Source organism: Oncorhynchus tshawytscha, linkage group LG15 (assembly GCF_018296145.1).
Source record: "Oncorhynchus tshawytscha isolate Ot180627B linkage group LG15, Otsh_v2.0, whole genome shotgun sequence".
Lineage (NCBI taxonomy): Eukaryota > Metazoa > Chordata > Actinopteri > Salmoniformes > Salmonidae > Oncorhynchus > Oncorhynchus tshawytscha.
The window spans coordinates 15,071,576-15,087,805 of NC_056443.1; the positions used below are offsets into that span (position 1 = coordinate 15,071,576).

Sequence of the window (16,230 nt, forward strand, 5' to 3'; positions counted from 1 at the left end):
TCAGGACCTCAGACTGGGGCTAAAGATTCACCTTCCAACAGGACAATGACACTAAGCACACAGCCAAGACAATGCAGGAGTGGCTTCGGGAGAAGTCTCTCAATGTCCTTGAGTGACCCAGCCAGAGCCTGGACTTGAACCCGATTGAACATCTCTGGAGAGACCTGAAAATAGCTGTGCAGCGACGCTCCCCATCCAATCTGAGCTTGAGAGGATCAGCATAGAAGAATGGGAGAAAAAAAAATAATACAGGTGTGCCAAGCTTGTAGTGTCATACCCAAGAAGACTCGAGGCTGTAAAGGGTCTGAATACTGTAAATGTGATATTTCTGGTTTTTATTTGTAAGACATTTGCAAACATTTCTAAAAACTTGTTTTTGCTTTGTCATTATGGGGTATTGAGTGTAGATTGATGAGGGTGAAAAAAAACAAATTTAATAAATTTTAGAATAAGGTTGTAACGTAACAAAATGAGGAAAGAGTCAAGGGGTCTGAATACTTTCCGAGTGCACTGTATATAGAAAAGTATGTGGACACCCCTTCAAATGAGTGGATTCAGCTATTTTAGCCACACCCGTTATTGACAGGTGGGTAAAAATCCGAGCACACAGCCATGCAATCTCCATAGGGCCTCAGCCACGAAGCTCACAGAACGGGACCACCAGGTGCTGAAGCACATAGCGTGTAAACATCATCTGTTCTCGGTTGTAAAAGTCACTACCAAGATCCAATCAGCCTCTGGAAGCAACATCAGCACAATAACTGTTCATCGGGAGCTTCATGAAATGGGTTTCTATGGCCGAGCAGCCTCACACAAGCCTAAGATCACCATGCGTAATTCCAAGCATCGGCAAGAGTGGTGTAAAGCTCGCCGCCATTGGACTCTGGAGCAGTGGAAACACATTCTCTGGATGAATCACGCTTCACCATCTGGCAGTCCGGCGGACGATTCTGGGTTTGACGAACGCCAGGAGAAAGCTTCCTGCCCCAACGCATATTGCCAAATGTAAAGTTTGGTGGAGGATGAATAATGGTCTGGGGTTGTTTTTCATGGTTCGGGCTAGGCCCCTTTGTTCCAGTGAAGGGAAATCTTAACGCTACGGCATACAACGGCATTTTAGACGATTCTGTGCTTCCAACTTTGTGGCAAAAGTTTGGGTAAGGCCCTTTCCTGTTTCAGCATGACAATGCCCCCGTGCACACAGCGAGGTCCATACAGAAATGGTTTGTTGAGATCGGTGTGGAAGAACTGACCTCGACCCCATCGAACACCTTTGGGATGAATTGGAATGTCAACTGCGAGCCAGGCCTAATCTCCCAACATCAGTACCCAACCTCACTAATACTCTTGTGGCTGAATGGAAGCAAGTCCCCGCAGCAATGTTCCAACATCTTGTGGAGAACCTTCCCAGTAGAGTGGAGGCTGTCATAGCAGCAAAGGGGTGACCAACTCCGTATTAATGCCCATGGTTTTGGAATGAGATTTTCAATGAGCAGGTGTCCACATACTTTTGGTCATGTAGTGTATTTTTACATTGAACAATATGTTGATAACTGGTAAAATAACACATATAATATATTTTATTCTATATTCAATTTCTTTCCAAGATATACCACCATATTAAATACCATGATAATTTATTACATTTTCCTAATGAAAAACCATAGCTGAGATAAATTTACAATTACATTACATTAACTGTTTTAAAATGTAATTTGATACATATCTGGGTTAATTTGCTCATCTATGGCCATAATATCAGGTCACATTACATTCATTAGACCTATGATTCATTATTCATTGTACCTAAATCATTTAATATATTAAATCAATAGTTGAGTTCCAAACGACATAAAAAAAACACTTTGAAGCTCATTTCTGAAGCTTCTATATTACAATAGTCTACACACCATAGAAATCATTTCATTCTGAAGTTTCTGTACTGCAATAGTTTACACACCATAGAAATCCTATGGATTTTACATAGCATACTACGATTCCCAGAGTGCATTGCAACTCCCAGGGTGGCTACTGCTAGCAAGCCCAGACAAACATGAAGTAACGTTAGTCTAAATATATTGCTTTCATAGCTAAGTTATGAGTGCATTTCACATTACTTTTGGGTTGTAATCATGTTATAATGTTCACATGAATGTCATGCTGAATATATGTTCATGTCATTGTCCCCCCCCCAAAAATCAAATTAAGTTGCTAGCAGAATGTTACAATGCAAATGTCATGTGTAAAATAGTTTTTTATGTTGTTTCGGAACTAAACCTCCCTTGCACTGCACCGCTTTGTAACACCTTTTGCTTAGTTGTTTCGGTGGGATGGCCGTCATAACTGCTCTGTAAGCAAAGTATTCCCATGATGTTTATGTTAGAAAAGCCATGTGTCTGCAATTTCTCTTTCCTCTCGCTTGCTTCTCAAAAGTGTCTTGCGCTGTCAGGTAACCTGGCCAGCTTACTACTTCCCCTTTGAGAAGATTCAGACAAATGATTAAAATCAAATTGTATTATAGTCACATGCTTCAAGTAAAAATAAAATGGCTATATACAGGGAGTACCAGTACCGAGTCAATGTGCAGGGTTAGCTATGTATATATAGGTAGGGATCAAGTGACTAAGCAACAGGATAGAGAATAGAGAGTAGCAGCAGCGTATGTGGCGTCAGTATGTATGTGTGTGTGTGGCGTCAGTTTGCATGTGTGCGCATGTTGTGTGTGTGGGGAGGCATATGTAGTGTGTGTATGTGGGTGTGTGTGTGTGTGTGTATATGTTGGGGTGTCAGTGTAAGTATGTGTGAGTGTGAGTCCAGCGTATGTGTGATGTATGTGCGTATGTGTGAGTCCAACGTGTGTGCATAGACTCAGTGCAGGAAAGTTAGTGCAAAAAATGGTCAATGTAGGTAGTCTGGGTATACATTAAATGAGCTATTTAGCAATCTTGTTTAGCAGTCTTATGGCTTGGGGGTAGAAGCTGTTCAGGGTCATGTTGGTTCCACACTTGATTCACTGGTACCGCTTGCCATGCGGTAGTAGAGAGAACAGTCTATGGCTTGGGTGGCTGGAGTCTGACAATTTTTTGGCCCTTCTTCTGACACTGCCTTGTATAGAGTTCCTGGATGGCAGGGAGCTCGGCCCCAGTGATGTACCGGGCCATTCTCACCACCCTCTGCAGCGCCTTGTGGTCAGGTGCCTTGCAGCTGCCGTACCAAGCAGTGATGCAGCCAGTCAAGATGCTCTCAATGTTGCAGCTGTATAACTTTTTGAGGATCTGAGAGGCCCATGCCAAATCTTTTCAGACTAGTAAGGAGGAAGAGGTGCTATCATGCCCCCTTCGCAACTGTGTGGGTGTGTGTGGACCATGTTAAGTCCTTAGTGAGTGATGTGCTCACAGAGGAACTTGAAGCTCTCGACCCGCTACAGCCCCAACGATGTGGATGGCATGCTCGCCCTTCCGTGTCCTGTAGTTCACAATCAGCTCCTTTGTCTTGCTGACATTGAGGGAGAGATTGTTGTCCTGGCACCACACTGCGATGTCTCTGACCTCCTCCCTTTAGACTGCCTTATCATCGTCGTTGATCAGTCCTACCACCGTTGTGTCTTTAGCAAACTTGATGATGGTGTTGTAGTCCTGCGTGGCCATGCAATCATGGGTGAACAGGGAGTACAGGACTGGACTAAGCCCAGTGTTGATGGTCAGCGTGGCAGATGTGTTGTTGTCTACCCTCACCTCCTGGGGCCGGCCCATCAGGAAGTCCAGGATCCAGTTGCAGAGGGAGGTGTTCAGTACCAGGGTCCTGAGCCTGGTGATGAGCTTGGACGGGGCTATGGTGTTGAACGCTGAGCTGTAATCAATGAACAGGATTCTTATTCCTTTAGTCCAGTGTGGACTGCAATAGAGATTGTGTCATCTCTGGATCTGTAGGAGCGGAATGCGAATTGGAGTGGAGCCAGTGTTTCTGAGATGATGGTGTGGATGTGAGCCATGACCAGCCTTTCAAATAATTTCATGGCTATAGATGTGAGTGCTAAGGGGTGACTAGACAGATTCAACCCTCTCAATCCGTATATGAGGTGTGACACATTTGACAGAAGTACCAAAAGTAAAAACAATTCTTCTACCGACATGTTCTAGTATCGAAAAAGTTCCGAAGTTTCGGTACAGCGTGCAACACTAACACGCACACGCACGCACACACACAGAGTGACATACGACTCAGCCTTGTCTCGGTCTCTGCTCTTGGCCTCGATAATGCTGTGCTGTCTCTTCCTGTCTAGAATCTTTTGAAGCTCCTTCTTCTCTCTGTAAACAATAACAAAAACAAATAAACAATAACTTGTAACTTAGCTTTCTGGTAATGGTGTTTTGATATGAATCCATCTGCATTCGGAGTAATACAGTTGCTATAATAGCTGATGCGTGGTGAGCGTTCTGGCAAAAATGGTTGCAGTGCACCACCTAAGTGATGAGCTTCACGTTGGTGGTGGACGAAGTGAGTTCCCCTTAGTATTTACAGCGCTTTGAACATCTGGAAAAGCACTATATGAATCCAATCAATTATTATTATAAATGATCATAAAACATGATCTTACCTCTTACCGGTGTTGGGATTAGTTACTTGAAAAAGTAATACATTGCATTTAAATCAATACAAAGAACAAAAGTAACGCGTTACTTTACAAAAGTACTTTGTGTGGAAAGGAATGACTTGTGTTACTAGTTATATTACTTAGACTTATTTTCATGAAAAAAAAATCACAGCAAGCCGCTCGCTCTACTAAATATAGGCTACTTACTAACTCTGGTTTGGAGTTTCTCTTTTCATCAGTGGCGTTCTTTCCTGTGCTAGTCTACAAATACTTCACTATCATATGGGCTGCTTAATTAGCCATATATACTGCAAGCCAAACATCTGTACAGATCTTTTTGTTCAAAATCTTTCTCTCGAGCTGCAAGTTCTGGTTATAGACCGCACATACATGATGGACCCATAGAGATGTATATAGGGCACACTTGCAGCTAGACAGGAAAGCCCTCTATGGGCTTTCATATCACAGAAGCGATCAATGTCAAAGATCAGAGCCCTCTACATCTCTATGGACAGCATCTTTAATGACATTTCTCCAAACAGCCTTTGTCCGCTCGATCATGGAAACACGCACCCAGTAGAGATATGGTTCTGAAAGTAACTGTAAAAATATTACCCAATTTGAAAAAGTAACGTGTTACTTTAGTCCGCTACTCATAAAAGTAAGCTGATTACGTAATGTGTTACTTTTGTTACACTTTACCCCCAACACTGCCGCTCACATAAGAACTTAACTCTACTTATAAAGGTGTTTTTATATAAATCCATCTACACTGAACAAAAATATAAATGCAACATGCAACAATTTCAAAGATTTTACTGAGTTACAGTTCATATAAGGAAATCAGTCAATTGAAATAAATTCATTAGGCCCTAAAGTATGGATTTCACGTGACTGGGAATGCAGATATGCATCTGTTGGTCACAGATAATCTAAAAAAAAGGTAGGGGCATGGATCAGAAAACCAATCATTATCTGGTGTGACCACCATTTGCCTCATGCAGCGCGACACATCACCTTCGCATAGTTTTGATCGGGCTGTTGATTGTGGCATGTGGAATGGTGTAAAACTGTCGTTATAAAGCATGAAACAGTATCTTACCTCTCACAGATCTCCTTAAGTTTTTTGAGCTGAGCCGTCTGACATTCCTGGGATGTCTCCTTTATTTTCTGAAATGCCTGGAACACACAGCAGGAGGGGTGAGAATCTGTATGTGATTCGTATGTGTGTGTGTGTACTTCTCGCAGGTGTGTGTGTGCGTGTACCTCTCGTAGGTGTGTGTGTGCATGTGTGTGCGTGTGCGCATGCGTATGTGCTTGGGTGCGTGCATACCTCTCGTAGGTGTGTGTGTTTCTTCTCTCTCTCCAGTGTGTGTTGTTGTTGCCGTAGTTTTAGGAGCTCTTGCATCTGCCACTCTCTCAGCTGCACCGTCTGTTTCTGTAACTCCATCTCCAATGCTGTCAACTGCCTCTGCACCGGCTCTGCTGGCTCACTGACACACACACACACATAAACAAACAAATATATATATATTTTTTACAAATATATTATTATATACATACAAACACATTAATATACACAAATATTCCCCACTGTGTCTCCCCCCCCCAAGTGGTTGATTTGGAATCTCTTTCTCCTTTTCATCACCCCCTACCAACTCTTCATCACCCCCATCCATCCCTCCCTCGCTCTCTTACTTTTTCTTCATGCTGCTTTTGAGATGTTTCTCCATCTGACTGCGTCGTCTCTGTGTGTCAGAGCGGAGCTGGTTACAGCGACTCCTCTGCTCTTTACTCAAGGCCCACACCTTTTAATACACACACGCACGTATACACGCACAACCGTGCACAGACACACAACACATATCAAATAGACAGTGTGCTGATGCAAACACAAACAGCAGTATTCGCAATGGATTTAAGCTGTCTATAAAAAATATCACTGTGGTTTATTGACAACATCTTTACAAGTTAGTATTTCAAATTTTGCAGAAAGACGGACAAGCTGTGTGTGTGTGTGTCAGTCTAACCTTCTTGAGGTGTTTCTTGCGGAGCTCCTTGAGTTCTTTACATTGTTTCTTCAACAGCTTCAGATACGACTTCTGCTGTTTCAACTCTTCTGTAGACTGAGCCTGGAGATCTGAGAGAGCGAGAGAGAAAGGGATAAATTATCTAACTGGTTTGGCCTCCCACCACATGAGGGTGATAATGAGTTCTGTGGTGTAATGTAATTTGGATGGGTGGATAGGAGATGACTTACTTGCCAGGACTGTAGCAATAAGATCCTCTTTCTGGCCTGACACATGGAGACAGGAACAGGACAGGATGAAATGTAGATGTGATGTTTTCACTTCAGAACTCAGCAATGATACTCACATAATGGTTGTGCTCCAGGCTGACTACATTGCAGACATGCTGAGATCTGCATCTGCAATGTAGTCAGCCTGGAACGCGACAAATAGCTCTCCCAGGTTCTTGAATAGAGCATCTGGTTAAGCCTACACACGATAACTAACAACAAATACGTGCTCCCTAGTGGCGCAGCCGTCTAAGGCACTGCATCTCAGTGCTAGAGGCGTCACTACAGAACTTGGTTCAATCTTGGGCTGTATGACAACCGGCCGTGATTGGGAGTCCCATAGGGCGGCCCACAATTGGCCCAGCGTCGTTCGGGTTAGGGTTTGGCTGGGGTAGGCCGTAATTGTAAAGAAGAATTTATTCTTAACTGACTTGCCTAGTTAAAAAAATATATACAATACTAACAATACAACACTCACACACATCACCAATCCCCATAACTCCATAAGGCCTGATATATAATACAATACAAAACACACCAGGGGTGGCTGGTGGGCGGAGATATCGGAGGATGGGCTTAGTATAATGTCTGGAATGGAATAAATGGATTGGTGTCCTCCGCTTATGCAAGTCATGTGTTTGATACCTTTCCATCCTCCAATAGCTCCACTCACCAGCCTCCTCTATAATACACCAAACAATGATAGGTGTGTGTGTGTGTGTGTGTGTGTTACAGTGTGGTCTACCTGGTCCAGGTGAGCTGATGAGGTCGCTGATGTCATCAATGGGGTCGGGGACGGGGTGGAGGGGGGAGGGGATCTTCCCCAGGGGGGCGTCGCCCTTCCGATCCCTCTCTCCCTCCTTCGGCTGCTCCAATACATGCTACACACAGTGGAGAGAAGGTTGATTCTTAACTTGTAACTTGTGTAAATCTTTAATTCACAATTTTGACATCAGTCTTAAAGGCCTGCTACATTGGATGTGTAACTTTAGCAGATTGCGAGGCATCCCACTCATTTCAATGAACCCTGGGCGTAGTAAGCAGCATGGCTCCGCAAGGAAATTAAACTTTGGTTCTATTTTCAAGAATTCGATGCAGGTAAAACCCTATTGGTTTTCACCACGCCTCAGTATATCATGTGATGTGTGTGTGTGTGTGTAGGTGGGTTCTTCTATCCTTGTGAGGATGTAAAATCCCCCAAAGGATAGTACAAGGATAGTAACACAAGGAAAATTGTCCCTCGTGGGAGGTTATTTTAAGCTAAGGGGTTAGGTTTAGGGTTAGGGTTACAATTAAGGTTTGGGTTAAAATTAGGGTAAGGGGTTGGTGGATAGATTTAAGAGTTAGGTTTAGGGTTATGGTAAGGTTTACGGTTAGGGGTTAGGTAAAATCATTTTAGGTCACCATGAGGATAGAAGAACATAACATGTGTGTGTGTGTGTGTGGTCTCCTCACCTCGCCGTTGTCCTCCATCAGAGCAGCTAGCTGTCTCTCTCTCTGGTCCAAAAGACTCACATGTTTGATGGGGTTGGTCAAAGCCTCAGCATACTCTAACATAAACACACAACACAAAAGTGAGCAATGTGCCTAGACCTAGTACACATACACACACTTAGTAATGTTTGTTGCTCTTGGAATTTAACTGCAGAAAATGCTGTCATCAAAGTAATTTTCTTAGTAGGCGACGTCAGAGTTCAGCATGTCTGTAAACTCAGGATAGACGGATGATACCCCAGTTTCTGATTTGTTATTACGACATAGAAGATAACGAAGTGGAAATGAACAGGTTCTTGGTCGGGAATTTCAGATAACTCAGTTCTGTAGTCCTAGAGGTTATGGGTAATATAGTCCTAAGGGGTCATGTGCAGTGTAGTCATTGGGGGTTATGGGTAATATATTCCTAGGGGGTTATGGATAGTGTAGTTTCTTACCCTGGTGTTCATTAGGAATGTAGTCTTGAGCCTCGGTGTAGACCAATAGAGAGGGAAGCAACAGAGGCTGGTTCATCTCATTCTTCAGACTGATGTAGTGGTAACCTACACACACACACACACACACAAGATGACAGCATTGAAAGAACAGACTGTACGATACAAGATCAAAAAGAACCACACGCACGCAGCCAGGCAGACAAACACAGTACTAACCCGGTCGGATGGTTGACACAGGGCAGATCCGATGTCCGAGGAACTTCCCGTTCTCCTCAAACACAGCTATCCTCAGAGAGGCTAGAGTGGGCAGGACCACCTACACACAGAATGCTGTTACCTTGTGTATGTTTGCATCGTTATGTGTGTATATTGTTATACATTGAGTGTATGAAACATTAGGAACACCTCCTAATATTGAGTTGCACCCCCTTTTGCCCTCAGAACAGCCTCAATTCGTCAGGGCATGGACTCTACAAGGTGTTGAAAGCATTCCACAGGGATGCTGGCCAATGTTAAATCCAATGCTTCCCACAGTTGTGTCAAGTTAGCTGGATGTCCTTAGGGTGGTGGACCATTCTTGATACAACTGGGAAACTTTTGAGCGTGAAAAACCCAGCGGCGTTGCAGTTCTTGACACACTCAAGCCAGTGTGCCTGGCACCTACTACCATACCCCGTTCAAAGCAACTTCAACTTTTGTCTTACCCATTCACCCTCTGAATGGCACACATACCCAATCCATATCTCAATTTAAATCAAATGTTATTTTTCACATGCGCCAAAAACAGGTGTAGACTTTAACGTGAAATGCTTACTTACGAGCCCTTTCCCAACAATACAGTTAAAAAGTAAGAAAATTAACAAAAAGGTTAAAAAGAAAATAGTATCACAATAAAATATCGAGGCCTATTTACAAGGAGTACTGGTACCGAGTCAGTGTACTGGGGTATGAGGTAGTTGGAGTGACTGACTGAGGTAATATATACAGTACATGTAGGTTGGATTCACCTGCTCAGTCTGTGTCATGGAAAGAGCAGGTGTTCCTAATGTTTTGCACACTGTGTGAGTGTGTGTATCGATATGGTGTGTGTGTCTCTTCAGCCTGTAATAACGTTACCTTGTTGAAGACAAAAGTCTCATCATCCCAGACTGGGTCCAGGCTGTTACCATTGGAAGTTCTGGTACGGTACTTCCTCTTTGTGTCAGCAGGAAGTCCAAATATGTCCACTTCCACGTACACACCCACTTTCTTATCGGTCAGGAACTGGCCCGAGATCACCTGGAGACGGAGGGATGGAGATAGTTACAGACATATACGTACATACACACACACACACACACGTAACCCCACCGCCCCACCCCCACCGAGACATACATACCCACTTACCCTGATCTTGACGGTGTTGGCTACGATGCCGTCCACTATGTTTTCAGTGAAGGGGTCAAAGTGTTTGTCTGTCCTTCTCATGAATTCTGGTTTGAGCAGGTAACCACTGTGTCCATTATACTCAAACACACCCATGTTCAACTGCATGGGCAGGTCTGAGAGAGAGGGGGAGAGAGGGAGATTGTCAGTCATGGAAATAAGTGAAGCAGGGGGACAGAAGACATAACAAGAGGGAAAGAGAGAGGGATGAGAGCGAGATGAGAAAATAATAAAGAAAGGTATGAGAAGATAAGAAGAGTTCAGGTATAAGGAAGAAAGATTGACATACCGAGTGTCTGGAAGTTTAGCGCCACCATCTGACAGCCTACGTTCCAGAAGAGTTGGGGCATGTAGTTTGAACTATCAACTCTCGTCCCTTTAGGATAGATACGACTCAGCTGCTTCTTATTGTACTCAACAAACTCGATGGGTGCACTCTTCAGTGTGTCCATACCCTTGGTCTCCACAAATGATGACATCTCAAAATACTTATTCCTCTCTGTGAGAGAGAGAGAATATATACAAATCAGTTCAAATCAATCAATATGTCAGTGTGTGTCTCTTGGCTAATAATGAACTATGAATTAGTAATTTAGCTAGCCTTATGCACTACATGAGAGGAGTGATTAGGCGTAATGACACCTATCCACTCAATCACACATACACACACACACCAATGATGCACATCATTGACACACACATACATACACACACACACACACAACTTGCTTGCTATCATCAGACGCACACACTCACTGTTTGCAACCTCAAAGCTCTTGAACTTGACAGGTTCTATGTAGTTGACAAGAGTAGACATCTCCTCTGTCGCATTTACCTCACTACTGGCAGTACCCTGAGACAGAGAGAGAATTGTTATGTGTTCATTTTATCACTGGGCTGACCCATATCGATAGAAGACTTCGGGGATCAATGAAGGTCAATCAATAAATAGAGGTTTCACCTCATCAGAGTTTGGTTTCTTCAGTTCAGCCACAGGTTCATCTTCCTCCTCCTCATCACTCTCTCCCTCCCCTCCTAGAAAACATACACAAACAACTGTTACCAATATCCTCCATCTATCTAGCCACCCATTCATCAATCCATCCATCCATCCTTCTCTCCCCTTCCTCTCTCCATTCCTCCCTCCCCAGCATGTTCATTCAAGATGTGAACTGACCAATTGACTTCCGAGGATCTCCGTCCTTGACCAGACTCTCTGCCAGCTTCTCTTCCCCATTGGACAGCAGCTGGCCCCCCTCGCTGTCACTGAATGGGAAGTCTATATACACACACACACACACACACACACACACACACACACACAGACATTTAGTGCATTCATCTTAAGATAGCTACGTGGGACAACCACATATCACAGGCATAGAAAGTAAAAAAGTTATATCATTATAGTCTGAGCTAGAAAGGGGGGGGGGTCAAGTACAAGTGAGGTGAGGCGGATTATTTAAGATACTTTTTTCAGAAAAAGGACAGGGACTCTGTCCTAGCTTCAGGGGGAAGCTGGTTCCAGGACAGGGAAGAGCTTGGACTGGGCTGAGCGGGAGCGCTGCCCTCCCGTAGTGATGGGAGGGCCAAGAGAACTGAGGTGGCAGAACGGAGTGCTCGGGTTGGGGTGTAGGGTTTGAGTATAGCCTGAAGGTAGGGAGGGGCAGTTCCTCTTCCTGTTCCGTAGGTAAGCACCATTTGTAGATGTGAGTTTCGACTGGAAGCCAGTGGAGTGTGCAGAGGAACGGGGAACTTGGGAAGGTTGAAAACCATGCGGGGCTGCAGCGTTCTGAATAGGTTGCAGGGGTTTGATCACACAAGCGGGGTGTCCAGGCAACGGCGAGTAGCAGTACTCTAGATGGGAGAGGACAAGTGCCTGGATTAGGACCCGCACCGCTTCCTGTGTGAGGTAGAGTCGTACTTTACGGATGTTGTAGAGTATGAACCTGCAGGAGCAAGCACCGCTTTGATGTTTACAGAGAATGAAAGGGTGATGTCCAGGGACACGCCAAGGTTCTTTGCACTCCAGGAGAGCGACACTGTGAAGTTGTCAACTGGCCTTTCCTGGGAGAAAGAGCAACGCTTGTCGAGGTTGAGCTTGAGGTGGTGGGCCGACATCCAAGTTGAGATATCTGCCAGGCACGCAGAGATCCATGTCACCACCTGGGTGTCAGAAGCGGGGAAGGAGAAAATTAGTTGAGTGCCATCCGCATAGAAATGATAGGAGAGACCATGTGAGGATATGACAGAGCTGAGTGACTTGGTGTATAGAGAGAAGAGGAGAGGGCCTAGAACTAAGCCCTGGGGGACACCAGTAGTGAGAGTACGTGGTGCAGACACAGATCCTCTCCACGTCACCTGGTAGGAGCGGCCTGCCAGGTGGGATGCAATCCAAGAGTGTTCAGAGCCTGACACGAACAGCCCTAAGAGGATGGAGGAGAGGATCTGATGGTTCACGGTGTCGAGGGAGCGGATAGATCTAGGAAGATAAGAACAGAGGAGAGAGAGTCAGCTTTGGCAGTGCGGAGAGCCTTCATGACACAGAGATGAGCAGTCTCTGGTTAGGGTCAAGAAGATCATTCTGAGAGAGAGAACGAAAAAGTTAAATCAGAGAAGGGATATAGGTCTATAGTTTTTGACGTCAGATGAGTGTCGGTTTCTTGAGGATGGGAGCGACTCGGGCTATTTTGAAGTCAGACTCATCCCTGACCACTGAGTTGATGAAGGAGGTGAGGAATGGGAGAAGGTCTCCAGAGATGGTCTGGAGGAGGCAGGCAGGGATGGGGCCGAGCGGCAGGTTGTCGGGCGGCCATACCTCACTAGTCACAGGATTTCATCTGGAGAGAGTGTGGAGAAAGAGGTCAAGGCATAGGGTAGTTCTGTGTGAGTGACACTAGTGGACTCAATAGGCTGAGTGAATGAGTAGTGGATGTCTTCAACCTTTTTTTTCAGTGGTTGACAAAGTCGTCCGCAGGATTTTTTTGTCTCATTTTGTCTGTCATAGTTGAAGTGTACCTATGATGACAATTATACAGGCCTCTCTCATCTTTTTAAGTGGGAGAACTTGCACAATTGGTGGCTGACTAAATACTTTTTTGCCCCACTGTAAGTATTTGATACATCAGAAAAGCAGACCTTAATATTTGGTACAGAAACATTTGTTTGCAATTACAGAGATCATACATTTCCTGTAGTTCTTGACCAGGTTTGCACACACTGCAGCAGGGATTTTGGCCGACTCCTCCATACAGACCTTTTCCAGATCCTTCAGGTTTCAGGGCTGTCGCTGGGACTTTCAGCTCCCTCCAATGATTTTCTATTGGGTTCAGGTCTGGAGACTGGCTAGGCCACTCAAGGACCTTGAGATGCTTTTTTTTTAACCTTTATTTAACTAGACAAGTCAGTTAAGAACAAATTCTTATTTTCAATGACGGCCTAGGAAGTGGGTTAACTGCCTGTTCAGGGGCAGAACGACAGATTTGTACCTTGTCAGCTCGGGGATTTGAACTTGCAACCTTCCGGTTACTACTCCAACGCTCTAACCACTATGCTTCTTACAGAGCCACTCCTTAGTTGCCCTGACTGTGTGTTTCGGGTCGTTGCCACAACCCATCTTCAATGCTCTTACTGAGGGAAGGAGGTTGTTGGCCAAGATCTCGCGATACATGGCCCCATCCATCCTCCCCTCAATATGGTGCAGTCGTCCTGTCCCCTTTGCAGAAAAGCATCCCCAACGAATGATGTTTCCAATTCCATGCTTCACGGTTGGGATGGTGTTCTTGGGGTTGTACTCATCCCTCTTCTTCCTCCAAACACAGCGAGTGGAGTTTAGACCAAAAAGCTCTATTTTTGTCTCATCAGACCACATGACCTTCTCCCATTCCTCCTCTGGATCATCCAGATGCTCATTGGCCAACTTCAGACGGGCCTGGACATGCGCTGGCTTGAGCAGGGGGACCTTGCGTGCGCTGCAGGATTTTAATCCATGACGGCGTAGGATGTTACTAATGGTTTTCTTTGAGACTGTGGTCCCAGCTCTCTTCAGGTCATTGACCAGGTCCTGCCGTGTAGTTCTGGGCTGATCCCTCACCTTCCTCATGATCATTGATGCTCCACGAGGTGAGATCTTGCATGGATCCCCAGACCGAGGGTGATTGACCGTCATCTTGAACTTCTTCCATTTTCTAATAATTGCGCCAACAGTTGTTGCCTTCTCACCAAGCTGCTTGCCTATTGTCCTGTAGCCCATCCCAGCCTTGTGCAGGTCTACAATTTTATCCCTGATGTCCTTACACAGCTCTCTGATCTTGGCCATTGTGGAGAGGTTGGAGTCTGTTTGATTGAGTGTGTGGACAGGTGTCTTTTATATAGTTAACGAGTTCAAACAGGTGCAGTTAATACAGGTAATGAGTGGAGAACAGGAGGGCTTCTTAAAGAAAAACTAACAGGTCTGTGAGAGCCGGAATTCTTACTGGTTGGTAGGTGATCACACACAGGGATCATCACATGCAATAAAATGCAAATTAAGTACTTAAAAATCATACAATGTGATTTTCTGGATAAAAAAAAAAAAGTCTCTCACAGTTGAAGTGTACCTATGATAAAAATCACAGACCTCTACATGCTTTGTAAGTAGGAAAACCTGCAAAATCGGCAGTGTATCTAATACTTGTTCTCCCCACTGTATTTGACCAATATGGAGAGTGATGGAGTGCAGCATCAGATGACCTGACCTCCACAACCACCCAATCTCAAGCCAATTGAGAAGGATTGGGATGAGCTGAAGTGCAGAGTGAAGGAAAAGCAGCCAACAAGTGCTCAGCATATGTTGGGAAAGCATTCCAGGTGAAGCTGGTTGAGAGAATGCCAAGAGTGTCCAAAGCTGTCATCAAGGCAATGGGTGGCTTTTTTGAGGAATCTAAAATCTAAAATATATTTAGATTTGTTTAACACTTTTTTGGTTACTACATGATTCCATATGTGTTATTCCATAGTTTTGATGTCATCACTATTATTCTACAATGTAGTGTGTGTGTGTGTGTGTGTGTGTTTGTGCTGTGTCGGTATGCATTTGTGTTATGTGTATGTGAATGTGTGTGAGTATTGTGTGAGAAAAAACAACAACATTAATACCTTATTTATTCAGAGCCTTTGCTTTGAGACTCAAAATTGAGCTCAGATGCATTCTGTTTCCATTCATCATGCTTGACATGTTTCTACAACTTGATTGTAGTCCACCTGTGGTAAATTCAATTGATTGGACATGATTTGGAAAGGCACACACCTGCCTATATAAGGTTGACAGTGCATGTCAGAGCATAAACCAAGCCATGAGGCCAAAGGACATGTCTGTAAAGCTCATAGACTGGATTGTGTCGAGGCACAGATCTGGGGAAAACATTTCCAAAACATTTCTGCAGTATTGAAGGTCCACAAGAACACAGTGGCCTCCATCATTCTTAAATGGAAGAAGTTTGGAACCACCAAGACTGAGCAATCGGGGGAGAAGGGCCTTGGTAGGGGAGGTGATCAAGAACCTGATGGTCACTCTGACAGAGCTCTAGAGTTCCTCTATGGAGATGGGAGAACCTTCCAGAAGGACAACCATCTCTGCAGCACACCACCAATCAGGCCTTTATGGTAGAGTGGCCAGACGGAAGCCACTCCTCAGTAAAAGGCACATGACAGCCCGCTTGGAGTCTGCCAAAAGGCACCTAAAGACTCTCAGAACATGAGAAACAAGATTGAACTCTTTGGACTGATGCCAAGCGTCACTTCTGGAGGAAACCTGGCACCATACCTACGGGTAAGCATGGCGGTGGCAGCATCATGCTGTGGGGATGTTTGTCAGCGGCATGGACTGGGAGACTAGTCAGGATCGAGGGAAAGATGAACAGAGCAAAGTACAGAGAGATCCTTGATGAAAACCTGCTTCAGAGCGCTCAGGACCTCAGACTGGGGCGAAGTTTCCCCTTTCA

General features: G+C 44.7%; 1 protein-coding gene across 2 annotated transcripts in view; it reads right to left on the reverse strand.

Annotated features, from left to right (window-relative positions):
* The window catches only part of LOC112214487 (phospholipase C, beta 3 (phosphatidylinositol-specific)), a 101,747-nt gene that overhangs the window by 10,117 nt on the left and 75,400 nt on the right, over positions 1-16,230 (reverse strand). For both annotated transcript variants that reach the window (XM_024373263.2, XM_024373264.2), the window contains exons 15-30: positions 11,427-11,528; positions 11,211-11,284; positions 11,006-11,102; positions 10,539-10,748; positions 10,211-10,365; positions 9,941-10,102; positions 9,041-9,140; positions 8,825-8,929; positions 8,349-8,443; positions 7,639-7,774; positions 6,855-6,890; positions 6,625-6,734; positions 6,293-6,402; positions 5,928-6,087; positions 5,697-5,773; positions 4,218-4,307 (exon numbers count right to left, since the gene is read on the reverse strand). In XM_024373263.2, the coding sequence (XP_024229031.1) occupies positions 4,218-4,307; positions 5,697-5,773; positions 5,928-6,087; positions 6,293-6,402; positions 6,625-6,734; positions 6,855-6,890; positions 7,639-7,774; positions 8,349-8,443; positions 8,825-8,929; positions 9,041-9,140; positions 9,941-10,102; positions 10,211-10,365; positions 10,539-10,748; positions 11,006-11,102; positions 11,211-11,284; positions 11,427-11,528 (1,819 nt within the window). The remainder of the gene's footprint in view (positions 1-4,217; positions 4,308-5,696; positions 5,774-5,927; positions 6,088-6,292; positions 6,403-6,624; positions 6,735-6,854; positions 6,891-7,638; positions 7,775-8,348; positions 8,444-8,824; positions 8,930-9,040; positions 9,141-9,940; positions 10,103-10,210; positions 10,366-10,538; positions 10,749-11,005; positions 11,103-11,210; positions 11,285-11,426; positions 11,529-16,230) is intronic.